The sequence below is a fragment of the Cherax quadricarinatus genome, chromosome 89 (assembly GCF_038502225.1).
Source record: "Cherax quadricarinatus isolate ZL_2023a chromosome 89, ASM3850222v1, whole genome shotgun sequence".
NCBI lineage: Eukaryota > Metazoa > Arthropoda > Malacostraca > Decapoda > Parastacidae > Cherax > Cherax quadricarinatus.
In genome coordinates, this window is record NC_091380.1 from 121,031 (window position 1) to 139,964 (window position 18,934).

Genomic DNA, 18,934 nt, shown 5'->3' on the forward strand with positions numbered 1-18,934 from the left:
CTCTAACATGAAGACAGTTGAGTGATGTGTGTCAGTGTCCTCTAACATGTAGACAGTTGAGTGATGTGTGTCAGTGTCCTCTAACATGAAGACAGTTGAGTGATGTGTGTCAGTGTCCTCTAACATGTAGACAGTTGAGTGATGTGTGTCAGTGTCCTCTAACATGAAGACAGTTGAGTGATGTGTGTCAGTGTCCTCTAACATGAAGACAGTTAAGTGATGTGTGTCAGTGTCCTCTAACATGTAGACAGTTGAGTGATGTGTGTCAGTGTCCTCTAACATGAAGACAGTTGAGTGATGTGTGTCAGTGTCCTCTAACATGAAGACAGTTGAGTGATGTGTGTCAGTGTCCTCTAACATGAAGACAGTTGAGTGATGTGTGTCAGTGTCCTCTAACATGAAGACAGTTGAGTGATGTGTGTCAGTGTCCTCTAACATGAAGACAGTTGAGTGATGTGTGTCAGTGTCCTCTAACATGTAGACAGTTGAGTGATGTGTGTCAGTGTCCTCTAACATGAAGACAGTTAAGTGATGTGTGTCAGTGTCCTCTAACAAGAAAAGAGCTCTTCAGATCATTAATTCTCCACGCACCAACACCACCCCCAACAAAGTTATAATTCTTCCCAACAGCCAGGTTGCACTGAACGTTTCAAAAGTACTTTCACAAGCTAACACCAGAGTCGCCATCGCTTCTAGCACTTCAATAAAGGATCTAACCAGGACAAAATCCAAGCACCACGAACCAGTCAATGCAGGAGTTTACACTATACCCTGTGGAGGCTGTGACAAGATTTACGTAGGTGAAACAGCAAGAAGCCTCGACACCCGCCTCAATGAACACATTTATGCATGTAGGAACGATAACTTGAACAACGCCTGTGTACAACACCGAAATTTCACCAATCATCTCATGAAATTCAGAGACGCCCAATTAGTGATCAAAGAAACTAATTTCCGCAGACTCAAGTGCCTTGAATCAGCACTGATCGCTGTTTCGAATACAATTAAACAAAACAACGGCAGCTTCACCATCTCCGAAGTCTTAGCAAGAATCCTCCTGAAAACAGTAAACCCTGCCATCACATAGTCTCTCCTGTTATACTACACAAAGCACATTACAGAGAGTGAACACTGAAACAAGCTGCCTCTTTCCAGTCTATATTTGTCCAACCTATTTTTATGTTACCCAAGTAATAGCTCTACCATATTGTATTACTTTTGTCACTACTACTACTATTACTACTACTACCACTAGTGAACATCAAAATGGTACCTCTCTAGTATTAAAAATCCGAACGAAATCTTATCTTATCTTATCTTATCACTCTGAGCCTTTATATACCCTCTGTGTTCATGTATTGTTTGTAATGGCTTGATAAAGCTCCTGGAGAGCGAAACATTGCCACAATTAAATGTCACATTAGTTGCACTTGTGTCCTTTTACTTTACTAAACATGAAGACAGTTGAGTGATGTGTGTCAGTGTCCTCTAACATGAAGACAGTTGAGTGATGTGTCAGTGTCCTCTAACATGAACATAAGAAAGAAGGAACACTGCAGCAGGCCTACTGACCCATGCAGAGCAGGTCCATGTCCCCCCCTCACCCCCGGATTAGCCCAATGACCCACCCAGTCTGGTCACCTCCACTCAAGGAAGGAGCACGGCACCAGACCCAGCAGCACAAGCTAGTCAGGTCCAACTCACACCCACCCACACCCACTCTTGTATTTATCTAACCTATTTTTAAAACTACACAACGTTTTAGCCTCAAGAACTGTACTCGGGAGTTTGTTCCACTCATCCACAACTCTATTACCAAACCAGTGCTTTCCTATATCCTTCCTGAATCTGAATTTTTCCAGCTTGAAACCATTGCTGCGAGTTCTGTCTTGGCTGGAAATTTTCAGCACGCTATTTACATCCCATTTATTTATTCCTGTTTTCCACTTATACACCTCAATCATATCCCCCCCTAATTCTATGCCTTTCGAGAGAGTGCAGATTCTGGGCCCTTGGTCTATCCTCATTGGGAAGATTTCTGATACGTGGGATCATCTTTGTCATCTCACTTAGAATATTGCCCAGTGCTGACGGCCCCGTTTAGGGCAGGAGAAATATTTGAGCTGGAGCAAATACAGAGATCGTTTACTGCTCACATTGAGCCAGTGAAGCACCTAAACTACTGGGAACACCTGCAAGTCTTGAACATGTACTCACTGGAGCGGAGGAGAGAGAGGTACATGATAATATGTACCTGGAAGGTACTCGAGGGCTTGGTCCCAAATCTGCACACTGCCATAACAACATACTGGAGTGAGAGATATGGGAGGAAGTGTAAAATAAACCCAGTGAGGAGCAGGGGTGCGATGGGGACAATAAGGGAACACCATATCAACATCCGGGGTCCCAGACTTTTCAACATCTTACCAGAAGATATCAGAAACACTGCTGGAACAAGTGTTGAAGCCTTCAAGAGGAAACTAGACAAGTATCTTCACCAGGTGCCAGATCAACCAGGCTGTGATGGATATGTGGGGCAGCGGGCCTCCAGCAGCAGCAGCCTGGTTGACCAGGCGAGCATCAGATGAGCCTGGCCCACGGCCGGGCTCAGAGAGTAGATATACTCTCAAAATTCTTCAAAGGTATAAAGCTCCTCTGTACGTTTTCCAGAGCATTTATATTCATTCCGTAATACGGTGACCAGAACTGAGCAGCACAGTCTAAATGAGGCCTAACCAAGGATATATAGAGTTGAAGAACAACCTGAGGACTTCTATTATTTATACGTACTTCTAGATATGAAGCCAAGAATTCTGTTAGCTTTATTGCAAACACTAATGTACTGCTGTCTTGGTTTTAGATTACTGCTAACCAGAACTCCTAAATCCTTATTGCAATCAGTAGTATTAAGATCTACATTATTTAGTGTATATGTGGCATGGTTGTTTTCCTGTCCAACATTTAGAACTTTGCATTTGTCTATATTAAACTGCATCTGCCACTTCTCCGACCATTGCATCAGTCTATTCAAATCATCCTAGAGTGCTCTAGTGTCCTCATTAGAATGAATTGGACGGCCTATTTTGGTGTCATCAGCAAATTTGCTTATGTTGCTATTTATTCCCTTATCTACGTCGTTTATGTAAATTGTGAACGACAACGGTCCCAACACTGACCCCTGTGAAACACCGCTTGTGACGTGCCCCCATTCTGATTATTTCCCCATTTATGCAAACTCTTTGCTGCCTATTTGTCAGCCATGCCTCTACCCAGGAAAAAATTTCTCCTCCTATTCCGTGTGCCTTAAGTTTCCTCAATGGTCTCTGATGTGGAACTCTATCGAAGACAGTTGAGGAATGTGTGTTAATGTCCTCTAACATGAAGACAGTTAAGTGATGTGTGTCAGTGTCTTCTAACATGAAGACAGTTAAGTGATGTGTGTCAGTGTCTTCTAACATATACAGAAAATATTAGTTTTAAAAGTTTTCTGAGTTAAGAAAGTTTTATATGGATTTTGAAAAACAATTCATAAAGAAAAGCCGTAGTAGGAAGCACCAGTCAAAGATTGGTCATGACTTCACACCAACAGCAGTAACAAAGAAGAGAACTGGTGGAACTGGTATGGTGATACCAGTATCAATAAGTTGTAGGTAAGGTATGATAAGATTTTGTTGGGATTTTCAACCCCAGAGTGTTAGCTATCCAGGATAACCCAAGAAAGTCAGTGCCTCGTCTAGGACTGTCTGTTTTATTTCCATTGTGGTCCTTCAGTTTTGTCCCCCAGGATGCCACCTACATCAGTCCACTAACACCCAGGTACTGTACCTACTTACTGCTAGGTGAACAGAGACAGCAGGTATTTTAAGGAAATCCCCGGCCGGGGATTATTAGGGAGACTGAGTGTGTGAAGCGAGAGCGTTGTCAACCAGGCCTCAGGACACCTTCACATACACGTCCTGATCAAGACATTTACTTATGGCAAAACATTTCCTCACTAATTGTCTTGATCAGTGCATACATGTCTCTTGTGTAGTAGTTATTAAACAGTGTATGTTGGAGTTAGTCAGGTGTTGAGGGTGGCATTGTAGTGAAGGACCATAAGATATTACTGGAAATGAGCAACACTGCTTGGCTATCTTGGGTTATCCTCAGTTATTTATCCCAGGATACACACTCTAAGTCAAACTGTATTCATGTCTGTGTGCCATGCAAAAAAAAAAAAAAACAGTAAAATCATGTGGGTTATCATCTATTTTGTTTTCAAAGGGATGCAATGTCGATGATAGCTGCACTGAACTCTAAGTCACCTCTGAAACTGAGGGTGGAACTGGCACTGACTGAACAAGAGAGGACGATGCGACACAGAGAGAGAGAGGCAGAAAAGAAATTTCAACAGGAAGTAAATATAACTAATTTCTTTTTTTACTATATTATCCATTTGTTACCCAGATAGGCTTACCAGGTAGGCTGACCCCAAAGAAGAAAACCCATTCACCATCCTTTTCTCATCAATAGTTGTCTTGCTAGAGGTGAGTGGGCATCACGGTTTATATGACAGTATGAAATACAGCCTCTGTGTTCATTGTTCAGAGTGCAGACACTGTACTTCTCACCTCCAGGACTCAAGCCCAGTTAACGAGTTTCCCTGAATCCCTTCATGCATGTTACCTTGCTCACACTCCAACAGCATATCAAGTCATAAAAACCACTTGCCTCCCCTCACACCTGTCATGCTCACACATGCCTACTGGATGTCCAAGCCTCTCACAACAAAACTTTCTTTAGCCCGTCCCTCCAACGTTTTCTAGGAGGACCCCTACCCCTCCTTCCCTCCACTATAGATTTATATGCCCTGCAAGTCATCCTATTGTGCTTCATCCTCTCTAAATGTCCAAAGAACCTCAACAACCCCTTCTCAGCCCTCTGGATAATAATTTTAGTATAGTGGACCCCCGACTAACGATCAGCTTTTAACTCGACCAATTATGTAAGTGTATTTTTGTAAGTGCTTTTGTAGGTGTATTTTTGGGGGTCTGAAATGGACTAATCTAATTCACAATATTCCTTATGGGAACAAATTCGGTCTATAACGGCACCCGATCAGACTTCTGGATTGAAATAATATCGTTAGTCGGGGGTCCACTGTAATTATGAATTCTCTGCATAATATTCATGGCATACATTGCTGTCAGACACAACATCTTCACTGCCTCTGGCTTACTACTTGCTACAACATTTAAAACTCACGCTTCACACACATACAGTGGTACCTCGGGATACGAACAGCTCAAAACTCGAACAATTATGAAAGTGTATTTATGCAAGTGCTTTTGTAAGTGTAGTTTTGGGGGTCTGAAACGGATTAACCCGTAAACGGTCCAAGCAGATCTACGTTCACATGTGTAGTGCTACAAAAGTAGATCTACGTTTTTTTTTACATATTTTCAAATACTGTATAACAAAAAAAAAGTAGATCAAAGTTTTTTACACATTTTCAAATGTAAAAAAAAAAAACAAAAAAAAGATCTACTTTTTTTACATACTTTCAAATGTTGAAAAAACGTATATATACGTTTGGACCATTTACGGGTTAATCTACTTTACATTATTCCTTATGGGAACAAATTTGTTTGGTATCGGCACTTGAACAGCCTTCTGGAACAAATTAATTTTGTATCCCAAGGCGCCACTGTACAAGAGTGTTGGTACCCCTATTCTTTTATACATTCTTCTATTTTGCTTCTTTAGACACTGTTCTTTGTCTCTGCAGATGCCTCAGTGCACAACCCACCATTTTCCTCTCACCAGTTTATGGTTTACCTCGTCTTTCATAGACTCGTCTGCCAACACCTCCACTCACAAATATCTGAACATATTCACTTCTTCCACATTCCATCTCTCCGATCTCTTATCCAATCTTTCATTACCTCAATTTTTTGTTACTCTCATCACCTTGCTCTTTCCTTTGTTTCCTTTTAAGTTCCTTCTTTTAATTTTACATATTATGATTATTATTACTATCATTATTATTATTATTATTATTTATATTTTTATTAACACACTGGCTGATTCCCACCAAGGCAGGGTGTCCCGAAAAAGAAAATCTTTCACCATCATTCACTCCATCACTGTCTTGCCAGAAGGGTGCTTTACACTACAGTTTTTAAACTGCAACATTAACATTATTAATATTTTAGTATAGTAATAGTAAATTATGTCAGTCAGTTGCATTTATTAAAGTTATCAAGATATTAAAGACTTTTAATGTGTTGTAACAGGTTGAAGCTCTTACTGTGAGAAGAATTAGTGCCACCGATTACTACTTAAATAATCCATCTGTACACTTAACATCTTCCACAAAATGTCAACCAACTGGACAAGATGGAGAGGCGCTGTCTTCATTGTCTGTAAATGTAAGTCTCTTCGTGAAAGTTTTACTTTACTTTGTGGGTCTGTTCTTTTTCTCCTTATTATGCTGTTTAGAGGGACATCTAAACTGTCCTATCTGTGTGCATCTGGCAAGACAGTGATTATGTGAATGGTGGTGAAAGTGTTTCTTTTTTTGGGTCACCCTGTCTCAGTGGGAGACGACCAGCGTGTTAAAAAGAAAAAAAGCTTATCTTACATTACATTACATTATGCATTTCCTGACAGTCATAGATTTTATCTCCACTATTTTTAATTAGTATTTGATGTTTGATCTTAGTCTAGATAATTTTTTCCATGTCAGAACTAATTCATATAAATACTGTATATATGTACCTGAAAATATTAAGAAGGTTAAGGCAGGCAAAACTGTAGCTACGGTCTTATTGAGTTGTTATTATTATACAACTTAAAGCTTGAGATGACTTTAAGGGAAGGTTATCAAAACCTGTAGCTGCCATATTCAAAATAATACTTTTCTAACCACTTTCCTTGCTGCTGCTGCTGCTGCTGCTGCTGCTACTGCTGCTACTGCTGCTACTGCTGCTACTGCTGCTACTGCTGCTACTGTCTTGATATTTTCTTGTTAGCTGCTTCAGCTTAGCTTTTGTACTAGTCCTTTGTGTGGTACTGTGTCAGAAGCCTTCCTGTATCCCTCTGTCTTCTCTCTTACTTTTACCCTGTCATAGACCTTCAGTAGGTTTGTGAGTCAGGATTTATCATCTCTGAAGCCATACTGGTTATCATGTATGAATCCACTCCTCTCTAGATGTTCCACCACACTTCTTCTGATAATCTTCTCCATAACCTCACATACCGTACATATCAGTGACACTAGTTTGTAGTTTAATGCTACCTGTTTGTCTCCTGGGAATCTAAACTAAGACCTTTCAGGTGTGAGTTGATTGTTCTACCACTTAAATACTGCACAGCCTCTCCTTCCTCTCAAGGCTGAGACAGTATGTATTAATATATCTTTCCCAGTTGTCATGTACACTATTTTAAAAACTTGCTGAGCATGAGTATTACCTAAATACTTTTATTGAAGCCAAGTAGATGTGAAATATTGAGTGAACGTTACATTGGGAAGGTTATTGCGGGAAGAACTCTGGGTTTGATGAGGTCTCATTATTGAGTGAATGTTACATTGGAAAGGTTATTGTGGGAAGAACAATGGTTTTCAAGAAGTCTGAAGAGCCTTAGATGATTTTTTTAGATTTCAAGGGTGAATAGAAATTCTGCATATTTTGTAATATATTTTAAAATGACCAACATTTGATAATGTTTTCTTATTTTCAGCCCAATGAAAGATTGTTGATGAATGGTCAGCAAGAGGAGGTCATCTCTGCCAGTAAACATCGGTATGGTGTTAGGAGATTGTTCCAACAAGTTCAGTGGTATAGTTAATGTATTAGTTAATCTTAAGTTAATTTTAAGCCTGCCCGTAATGCTATGCATTCAAGTGGCTTTGGCATGCTGCGTTTAACTGTATTCTTTTGTACTTCTCTGTATCATGTTCAAATTAATAATTTTTTTTTTTTTTTTCAACAAGTTGGCCGTCTCCCACCGAGGCAGGGTGACCCAAAAAAGAAAGAAAATCCCCAAAAAGAAAACACTTTCACCATCATTCAACACTTTCATCACACTCACACATAGTCACTGTTTTTGCAGAGGTGCTCAGAACACAACAGTTTAGAAGCATATACATATAAAGATACACAACATATCCCTCCAAACTGCCAATATCCCAAACCCCTCCTTTAACCCTTTGAGGGTTTCGGCCGTACTAGTACGGCTTACGACCCAGGGTTTTTGACATACTAGTACGCCTAAATTCTAGCGCCCTCAAATCTAGTGGGAGAAAGCTGGTAGGCCTACTTATGAAAGAATGGGTCTATGTGGTCAGTGTGCACAGTATAAAAAAAATCCTGCAGCACACAGTGCGTAATGAGAAAAAAAAACTGACCGTTTTTTTGGAATAAAACAACAACTTTTCACTGTATTTTCGTATGGTATTTATTGTTGTATTCTAGTTTTCTTAATCGCATTTTATAGAATGGAAGACATATTACAGAAATTGAGATGATTTTGACTGGTTTTACAATGAAAAGTACTTTGAAATTGAGCTCAAAGTAGCAGAAATGTTCGATTTTTACCAAAGTTCAAAAGTAAACAAATCATGCCAAGTGTCCAATACACGTCAACCAGTGAGTCTAATATTCTTTTGCAAGTGCGCCAATATTATTTATATCATTTTTTACACTAATGCAGTAGTCTGCATAACAGTAAATCCTCTATTTTTTGTGAGAATAAAAATTCAAAGTGAAAAGCAAAAGAATGTAAGAGGGGCCTTGAGACGTGGCTAATGAACAGAGGAAATGTCATTTTAGTGCCAGGAATGTCTTTCTTGTTTATTCTGGACCCTATTCGGAAATTGGCATCTTTGGAAATTTGTGTGAAATTGGCAAAATTGCTAAATTCTGACCACTGTATTGGATAGTTGAAATTGATAAATGGATAGTTTCTTGCACTCATTCGATAGAAAAAATGGAGTTCTAGCGAAATATTCATGTTTTTTGTCGACTAGTACAGTGGAATTGGCCGAAAATGGGGCTGAAAGTGGGCAAAATCGCCGATGCGTAAACATCGCCGAGACCGCTAACTTCGCGAGAGCATAATTCCGTAAGTTTTCCATCAAATTTCATACTTTTGGTGTCATTATGATCGGGAAAAGATTCTCTATCTTTTCATAAGAAAAAATTATTTTTTTTTTTTAAATTTGGCCGACCCTGAGAACGAGTCTCGGAGAGGGCCTGTCGACCCTCAAAGGGTTAAAGTGCAGGCATTGTACTTCTCATTTCCAGGACTCAAGTCCGACTATATGAAAATAACCGGTTTCCCTGAATCCCTTCACTAAATATTACCCTGCTCACACTCCAACAGATTGTCAGGAAATTAATAAATAATAAATAAATTGTGGCCCTTCATGATGGCTACATTAATCTTCTTAGTTCTAACTTGGGTACAAGTGGGCTTCACTTTACAGCACTTCGTTTTACAGTGTTTCACTAATACAGCTGTTTTTAATTATACCAATTCTTCATATATTCAGACTTCCTACAATAAATATATTCACCACTCACTATAAGCTAACAATGAAAATATTTTAAGGTAAGTAATGTGTGTACTGTATATGCATTTTTTAGGCCTAGCTTTTATATGCATCTAAAAATGAAAAAAAAAAGTCTGCTGCACATTACAGCAGTTTTTATTTTACATCAGTAGGATGGAACCTGTTGTATAAATGGAGCAATCTTTTACTTCTTGTTATGACAACTTATTGTTTTGAGCAATAATGGAAGTTCTTTCTTCTTTCAACACACCGGCCGTATCCCACCGAGGCGGGGCGGTCCAAAAGGAAAAACAAAAGTTTCTCCTTTTACATTTAGTAATATATACAGGAGAAGAGGTTACTAGCCCCTTGCTCCCGGCATTTTAGTCGCCTCTTACAACACGCATGGCTTATGGAGGAAGAATTCTGTTCCATTTCCCCATGGAGATAAGAGGAAATAAACAAGAACAGGAACTAGTAAGAAAAATGGAAGAAAACCCAGAAGGGTTTATATATACATATATGCTTGTACATGTATGTGTAGTGTGACCTAAGTGTAAGTAGAAGTAGCAAGACATACCTGTAATCTTGCATATTTATGAGACAGACAAAAGACACCAGCAATCCTACCATCATGTAAAACAATTACAGGCTTTCGTTTTACACTCACTTGGCAGGACGGTAGTACCTCCCTGGGCGGTTGCTGTCTACCATCCTACTACCTATAATAATGGAAGTTAACCCAAAAATTACAATTGAAAAACAGTCCAGAATAAACAAACAGTATATGCATTACAGACACAAAAGCAACCTTAAATCTGTTCATTAATTACATCCTCAGGCCTCTCCTACATAACACTTGCTCTCCACTTTGAATCAGTCACACAAAAAGTGGAATTTTACTGTATTTCTCGGATAATAAAATATAACCAAGAGTGATTGGTCACGGTTTAGGCTGTTCCATTGAAGAGACCAGCAGGACAGGAAGCAAATGAACAATATATTAGTATCTTTCTTTTCTACTTAACAGTACTTTATTACATGTAAACTACATCTTGTAAACTGCAGAAAGAAATAAAGTTTGTTTATGGGGGTCCTACTTTTAATTAGGAAAAAAATCACCAAAAATTTAATATTTGATCCCTTTTTCAGGCTACTTCTGGTCTGAAACCAATCACAAGCATATCTTCCATTTTCTTGCATAGGGAAGTGGAGAAAAATCCTTCCTCCATAAGCCATGTGTGTCGTAAGAAGTGACTAAAATGCCAGGAGCAAGGGGACAGTAACCCCCTTCTCCTGTACAACTTACTAAATGTAAAAAAAAGAAAAATGTTTCTTCTTTTTTGGTTCACCTGCCTTAGTGGGTGATGGCTGATGAGTTACCGAGGAATGGCAAGTAAAACCATTAAAGCCATCCTCGAAAACACCCCAAAGTCCTTATTTTAAATCAGCCCCTTTTTGTACTGCGTGGGGCAGAATTTTTTTTTATTGTACCGCGTGTTACGTCAGGGGCCATGTCTATGGGCCTGTTTGGGCCTCTTTCCGTAACAAGATGTCGAATCCAGCTCTCGTCTAGTTGTCCTTAGACACATGTCAATTTAATATGGGGATTATCATTAGGAGACTGATCCGACTAAATAAAATGTGATCTTTATTATAAAAGAATCCATATAAAACTTAGTATATGATACAAAGTTCTCTCTCTCTCTCTCTCTTGTGTAGTGCTACACATAAAAGTACACGTAGTCTGGGACTAAGTAATCTTCTAGTGCGGGGGAATGTATTAAAGGCTGAGTGCCTGAATGTGCTCAGAGCAAGGGTGGTGAACCTTCTCTGAGCAAGTGCTGTGAACCTACTGACAGTACCACTGAGTGGTAAGCTGACGTCAGGTTGGTCACGTGACTTAGGGAGATGTCAGTACCTGAACTGCTAACTGGCACTGTAACTAGTGGTTTCCCACTACATGACAATGTTATGAAGGCCTAACAATATATTAACAATATTACCATTAACATATATAATAAAAAGGAGCACATTCTAGTATAAAATATAATGGGTATGGCCATACTTGTAACACCGCGCTCACTCACCACACAGTCTGGGCCAGAATTGTCACTCGCAGCATATTCAAGGAAGCTGAACTTAACCCTTCAACTGTCTAAATGTAGATCTACGTTTTTGCGCGTCCATTTGAAAGCATGTAAAAAAAAAAAGTAGATCTACGCTTGGACAGTTAACAGGTTAAAACACAGATGTGCATGAGTGACACTGCCATCAATAATCTCGACCTACATACAAGATGGTGGTAGCAAAACTTTCTCATAAAATAATATTTTGTAAACTCCTTACCAGTATGGAATGTTTTGTTTCTTGTGCTTCTCGAAAACATATCTCATGGCATTATTTATGCATTTTTATCATGGGGAAAGCTCTAAATCCTTATGAGTCATACAGTGCCTGGTGGGAGGAGGGATCAGAAGCAACCATGTTCAGTCCTAGGAAGATAAGTCCAAGTTCTTGGATCAAGGACTCTCTTGATTACTTATATGGAATGTGTTGTTTGTGTTTCTCTAAACAATATATTTTGATGTTGCAGCAGTACAACTTGCAGTTTTACCTCAGCACCAAGTGTGATGCCACATCAACCAAGTTACAGTGTTACCTCAGCACCAAGTGTGATGCCACATCAACCAAGTTACAGTGTTACCTCAGCACCAAGTGTGGTGCCACATCAACCAAGTTACAGTGTTACCTCAGCACCAAGTGTGATGCCACATCAACCAAGTTACAGTGTTACCTCAGCACCAAGTGTGATGCCACATCAACCAAGTTACAGTGTTACCTCAGCACCAAGTGTGATGCCACATCAACCAAGTTACAGTGTTACCTCAGCACCAAGTGTGATGCCACATCAACCAAGTTACAGTGTTACCTCAGCACCAAGTGTGATGCCACATCAACCAAGTTACAGTGTTACCTCAGCACCAAGTGTGATGCCACATCAACCAAGTTACAGTGTTACCTTTGCACCAAGTGTGGTGCCACATCAACCAAGTTACAGTGTTACCTCAGCACCAAGTGTGATGCCACATCAACCAAGTTACAGTGTTACCTTTGCACCAAGTGTGGTGCCACATCAACCAAGTTACAGTGTTACCTCAGCACTAAGTGTGGTGCCACATCAGCCAAGTTACAGTGTTACCTCAGCACTAAGTGTGGTGCCACATCAACCAAGTTACAGTGTTACCTCAGCACTAAGTGTGGTGCCACATCAGCCAAGTTACAGTGTTACCTCAGCACTAAGTGTGGTGCCACATCAACCAAGGAAGGACAAGGTCAGTATATTATATTCAGTGTTCTTTATATAACTTTGAAACATTCTGCTAAATTCCTTTATTTTTATTTATTATGTACTTTTGTGAAATTTAGCAAAAAATGTAACATAAATTAGCTGTCTGCTACCACGATGTTCTGGAAGAGCTCCTGGTCTGAATAATCTCTGGAGGGGAATCTAAATTGTGATGTCAGTACACTTCTGGGAAAACAGGGATTGTATAAATGCATTTCCTTCTTTGTGTCACCCTGTCTTGGTGGGACATGGTTGGTATAGTAAATAAAAAATAATATTACTGATTTCCTTACTGGCACACACATGCACGCATCTATTGAAACATGGAGATTACCTGAGGTATGGAAGAAAGCAAATGTAGTCCCAATTTTTAAAAAAGGGGACAGACAGGAAGCACTAAACTATAGACCAGTGTGACTGACGTGTATGGTATGCAAAGTCATGGAGAAGATTGTCAGGAGAAGAGTGGTGGAACACCTAGAAAGAAATGAGCTTATCAACAACAGCCGACATGGTTTCAGGGACGGGAAATCCTGTGTCACAAATTTACTGGAGTTCTATGACAGGGTGACAGCGGTAAGACAAGGGAGAGAGGGGTGGGTAGACTGCATTTTCTTGGACTGTAAGAAGGCATTTGACACAGTTCCACACAAAAGATTAATGCAAAAACTGGAGGACCAGGCAGGGATAACAGGGAAGGCACTACAGTGGATCAGGGAATACCTGTCAGGAAGACAGCAGCGAGTCATGGTACATGGTGAAGTGTCAGAGTGGGTGCCTGTGACAGGTGGGGTTCCACAGGGGTCAGTCCTAGGACCAGTGCTGTTTCTGGTATTTGTGAATGACATGACATGAGGAATAGACTCCGAAGTGTCCCTGTTTGCAGATGATGTGAAGTTGATGAGAAGAATTCAATCAGATGAGGACCAGGAAAAGCTACAGGGATCTGGACAGAATGCAGGCCTGGTTCAGCAATTGGCTCCTGGAGTTCAATCCCACCAAGTGCAAAGTCATGAAGATTGGGAAAGGGCAAAGAAGACTGCAGATGGAGTACAGTCTAGGGGGACAGAGACTACAAACCTCACTCAAGGAATAAGATCTTGGGGTGAGTATAAAACCAGGCACATCTCCTGAGGCACACAGGGCGCCTAGCAAACCTAAAAACAGCATTCCGCCATCTTAATAAGGAATCGTTCAGGACCCTGCACACTGTGTATGGTAGGCCCATGGAAATAAATGGTATAAAATACCGACACAATGGAAATATAAACATATGTGCAGTATAATGTGATCCTTTATTGACAACGTTTCACCCACACAATGAGCTTTTTCAAGTCACAAACAGATCTCAAACAGATCTGTTTGTGACTTGAATAAGCTCACTGTGTGGGTGAAACGTTGTCAATAAAGGATCACATTATACTGCATATGTGTTTATATTTCCATGGTAGGCCCATATTGGAGTATGCGGCACCAGTTTGGAACCCACATCTAGCCAAGCACGTAAAGAAACTAGAGAAAGTGCAAAGGTTTGCAACAAGACTAGTCCCAGAGCTAAGGGGTATGTCCTACGAGGAGAGGTTAAGGGAAATTGACCTTACAACACTGGAGGACAGGAGAGATAGGGGGGACGTGATAACGACAAGAGGAATTGACAAGGTGGACAGAGACGGAATGTTCCAGAGATGGGACACAGCAACAAGGGGACACATTTGGAAGTTGAAGACACAGATGAATCACAGGGATGTTAGGAAGTATTTCTTCAGTCACAGAGTTGTCAGGAAGTGGAATAGTTTGGGAAGTGATGTAGTGGAGGCAGGATCCATACATAGCTTTAAGCAGAGGTATGATAAAGCTCATCTTGGGGGGAGGGTGACCCAGTAGAGGCCATTGAAGAGGCAGGGCCAGGAGCTATGACTCAACCCCTACAACCACAACTAGGTGAGTACATATGTGCACACACACACATGCATGTATTCCACTTACATATGAACACACACACAGTTACATATATTTATTAAAGTAAGATTTTTATAATTAATATGTATCCATTAGTGTCTTTGACATTTGTATAGTTAATTTAAATAGATTTATTATGGTTTGCATATAGTTAATTTAAATAGATTTATTATGGTTTGCATATAGTTAATTTAAATAGATTTATTATGGTTTGCATATAGTTAATTTAAATAGATTTATTATGGTTTGCATATAGTTAATTTAAATAGATTTATTATGGTTTGCCCATGGTAAGGAAAGTAGTGTAAAAATTATAAATGGACATAAATCATGGAAGAGTCGGAACTTGAAACCATAGCAGCTCAGGTTCCATGAGTTGCACTGCAACATTATTGTTAGTTAAGCAGGTTGCAGTAGTAATTAACTGTACTAATTTTTATTCAGTATATATTTACTCTGATGATGATTTCAGTGTGTTGTGGAGATGAGTCAGGGTTCAGTGTGTGTGTGGAGGGAAGCAGCCACAAACCTTTAGGTTGTGTAAGTTTTAAAGCTGGGTGTGTTCGGAAAAGGTTTGGGATTTTAAAAAAGGTGGGGCCAAGGAAATTCACTGCCACAGCAACACCTCCCTACCTTTTCCCCTCCCCCCTTTCCTTCCTCCCCCCCGTGTCATACTTGTTTTATTGGGGTTTTCATTTTCTGTTCTATATTGAGTATGGAAAAGGGGGAGTGGAGGAAAGTGGGTTTTTATGACTTGATGCTGTTGGGGGGAAGGAACAATAAAGGGGTTTCGGGAAAACCCGGTTGGGCTGGATTTGGGAGTCCGGGGTTGAAGTAAAACGTCTGCCCCCTGAAGGAGGACGGGGATATCTACACCCTTTAAACTGTGATGGGCCGGACCTGGCAAGACAGTGGTGGAGGAGGAGGGGTGAAAGTTTTTTTTCTTTTTGGGTCACATCCCCTTCAGGAGAGGGCCAGTGTTTTTAAAAAAATTTAAAAAAGATTTTTTTTCCAACTTTCTGGGAATTAAAAACTTTAAAATTTTCCCCGAAAAATTTTAGTGAGGTTAATTATAATTTTTTCTATATTTTGATAAATTTAAAAAAATTTCCCTTAGTACGGGTCGGTTATCACTAATCTGGCATCATTGGCACCCTGTAGTGTCCCGGGATTAGTGAGTGCCGGATTAAAAAAGTGGAAGGTTAGAAACCCCAAATTTAACCCATAAAATAGAGATTCGGGAAAAGTAAAAGACATTGGGGAAAATTTCACAATTTTAGGGGGGGCAACGCCCGACAAAGCCCGGGGCCAAACGCCAAACAATGAAATGTCACAAATACGGTGCCCTTTTTTACTTTATAAAATTTCGGAAATTTTTACCAACTTTATTACAATAGAGTTTCCCCAACATTTTCCCTCATTTTCATAAAACGGGCCTTCCTCCACTGGTTTGGGTTGGTTGGGATTTCCCCACCCGCCAATTCCTGAGTCTTATAATGATTTGAATTAGTATAAGGATGAAAATTGAGCCAGTATAATGTTTTGAATAAATAATGGGAAATTTAAGTTATGCTTACTAAAAGGTCCCGGGATTACTGAGGGCCGATAACTGATTGCTGCATTAGTGATGGCTGACCTGTAATGTCTATATCTGATGTTTATTAACTATTTTAGTGGGGGTAACCCCACATACACCACCACCCGGGGATTTATAACCACTTTTTTTACACCTGCCCCGGATTTTTTTTCCCCGGGAATTTATGACCCCCGGGGAAACACCAGGGTTTTATGCCAAATTTCTGGGAAATAAACAAGTTTTTTGGGTACAGTGTTTATCCAAAACCCTTACATTTTAAAAAATACGGGTTAACACAGCAAAAAAGTAAAACATGAAATACCAAAATAAACAATAAAAAAAAAAGAAATTAAAAATTTTTTGGGTTGATATTCAGAAAACATTTTATTTGATTATTTTGACTTTTACCCAGTTTCGAACCAACCCTCGGTCAAAGTCGGAGGGGTAGGTGTATATTGTTATCATACTTTCCCTTTTTCCCAGTTATTTTCCATCCTTTGGGCCGTGCTTCTTGTACAAATTATTTCCAGCAAATTGGGACAAAATTTTTAGCCCAAAAGAAAAGGGCTGAGGCCCCAGTTCCCCAGGTGAGACAAGACATGTGAGCCCCGGGTGACACGTGGAAAAACCAAAGGTGAAAAGGCCATTGGCCCCGGTGAATAAAAATTTTGGAGACCAGGTGAGAAAGACATGGGGGAAAACCAGGTAACAAACAGGGGAATTTGGGAGACAAGACATGGAGACAAAGGTGAGACAAAGACAGGGAGACCAGGGGGGCAAGACTTTGAGACTAGGGAGAGAAAAAGAATGGGAGACCAGGGGGGAGACAAGACATGGGGAAAATAGGTAGACAAGACATGGGGAGACCAGGTGAAAAAAGTAAACATGTGAGACTAGGTGGGGGAGACAAGACAGGGAGACCAGGGGGAGACAAAGTGGAATTAGGTGAGATAAGAAGGGGGAGACCAGGGAGACCAGGTGAGACAAGACATGGAGACCAGGTGGACACGGGGAGACCAGGTGACACGAGAGACCAGGTGAGACAAGACATGGGGAGACCAGGGCCCTTGAAAACCAGGTAAATGTGTGGAAACCAGGGAAAACACAGGGAACCAGGTGCCCGGGGGAGACCAGGGACAAGAAGGGAGACCAGGTGACACGTGGAGACCAGGGGTGAGACCAGGTGGGGCAAAAATGGGGACCAGGTGACATGTGGAGAAAGGGGACACGGGGGTGAGACCAGGGAAAACAAGACAGGGAGACCAGGTGCCCGTGTGAGACCAGGTGAGACAAGACAGGTGGAGCCCAAGGGGGAAAAGACATGTAGACCAGGTGACCGGGAGACCAGGTGAAAAAGCACGGGGAGACCAGGTGAGACAAGACATGTGAGACCAGGGGGACAGGGGGGAGACCAGGTGAAAAAGGAAAAGGAGACCGGGGTGAGACAAGACATGTGAGACCAGGGGGGAGAGAAAAACGGGGGAAATTTAGGTGGGGCAAGACATGGAGCCCGGGGTTGCCCGGTGGGAGACCAGGTGGAGACAAGACAGGGGAGACCGGGGAGATGAATGTGGGGACCAGGTGAGAAAAAAGGGGGTGAGACCGGGGAGACAAGACATGTGGGGACTGGGGGTGAGACAAGACATGGGGGAAAGGGGGGAGAAAAGGGGCAGGGGAGACTGGGTGAAAAAGGGACATGTGAGACCAGGGAAAACATGTGGGGACTAGGGGAGATAAGACATGTGAGCCCAGGTGAGACAAACATGTGGGACTAGGTGAGACAAGACATGTAGACCAGGGGGAGAAAACATGGAGACTGGGGTGAGAAAGACAGGGAGACCAGGTGAGAACAAGTAGCCCGGGGAGATAAACATGTGAGACCGGGGTGACACGTGTGAGACCGGGGTGACACGGGAGAAAGGGTGAGACAAGACAGGAACCGGGGACACGGGGAGACCAGGTGGGGGCGGTGAGACCAGGTGAGAAAGACAGGAGACCAGGTGAACAAAACCAGGGGGAGACAAGACAGGGGGACCAGGTGACACGGGGGAGACCAGGAGAAAAGACATGAGACCGGTGAACGGGAGCCCGGGGACATGAGAAGGGTGGGGAAAACATGGGAGACCGGGTGGGGGTGTGAGACCAGGGGGAGACCAGGGGAGAAAAAACATGGGGAGACCAGGGGGAACGGGGGAAAACCGGGGGTGAGAAAAGGGCAGGGAGCCCGGGGAGACAAAAAGGGAAAACCGGGGACATGTGGACCAGGTGAAAAAGGGCATGTGAGACCAGGTGGGGAAAAAAGGGTGGGGCCCAGGGGGAGACAAACAGGAGACCAGGGGGACACGTGGAGACCAGGTGAAAAAATGGAGCCCCCAGGTGACAGGGGAGACCAGGTGAGAAAAAGGGACAGGGGAGACCAGGACACGGGGAGACCGGGGAAAAGACTTTGGGGGAGACCAGGTGAGAAAGACAGGGGGGAGACCAGGTGAGACAAAAATGTAAACCGGGGCCG

General features: G+C 41.6%; 1 protein-coding gene across 1 annotated transcript in view; it reads left to right on the forward strand.

The window, feature by feature from the left end:
- Positions 1 to 15,381, forward strand: part of LOC128697165 (uncharacterized) — a 31,065-nt gene extending 15,684 nt beyond the window's left edge. The window contains exons 5-9 of the mRNA XM_070104232.1: positions 4,267 to 4,399; positions 6,279 to 6,413; positions 7,726 to 7,787; positions 12,135 to 12,873; positions 15,319 to 15,381. Coding sequence (XP_069960333.1) covers positions 4,267 to 4,399; positions 6,279 to 6,413; positions 7,726 to 7,787; positions 12,135 to 12,873; positions 15,319 to 15,381 — 1,132 coding nt within the window. The remainder of the gene's footprint in view (positions 1 to 4,266; positions 4,400 to 6,278; positions 6,414 to 7,725; positions 7,788 to 12,134; positions 12,874 to 15,318) is intronic.
- Positions 15,382 to 18,934: the final 3,553 nt, after the last annotated feature.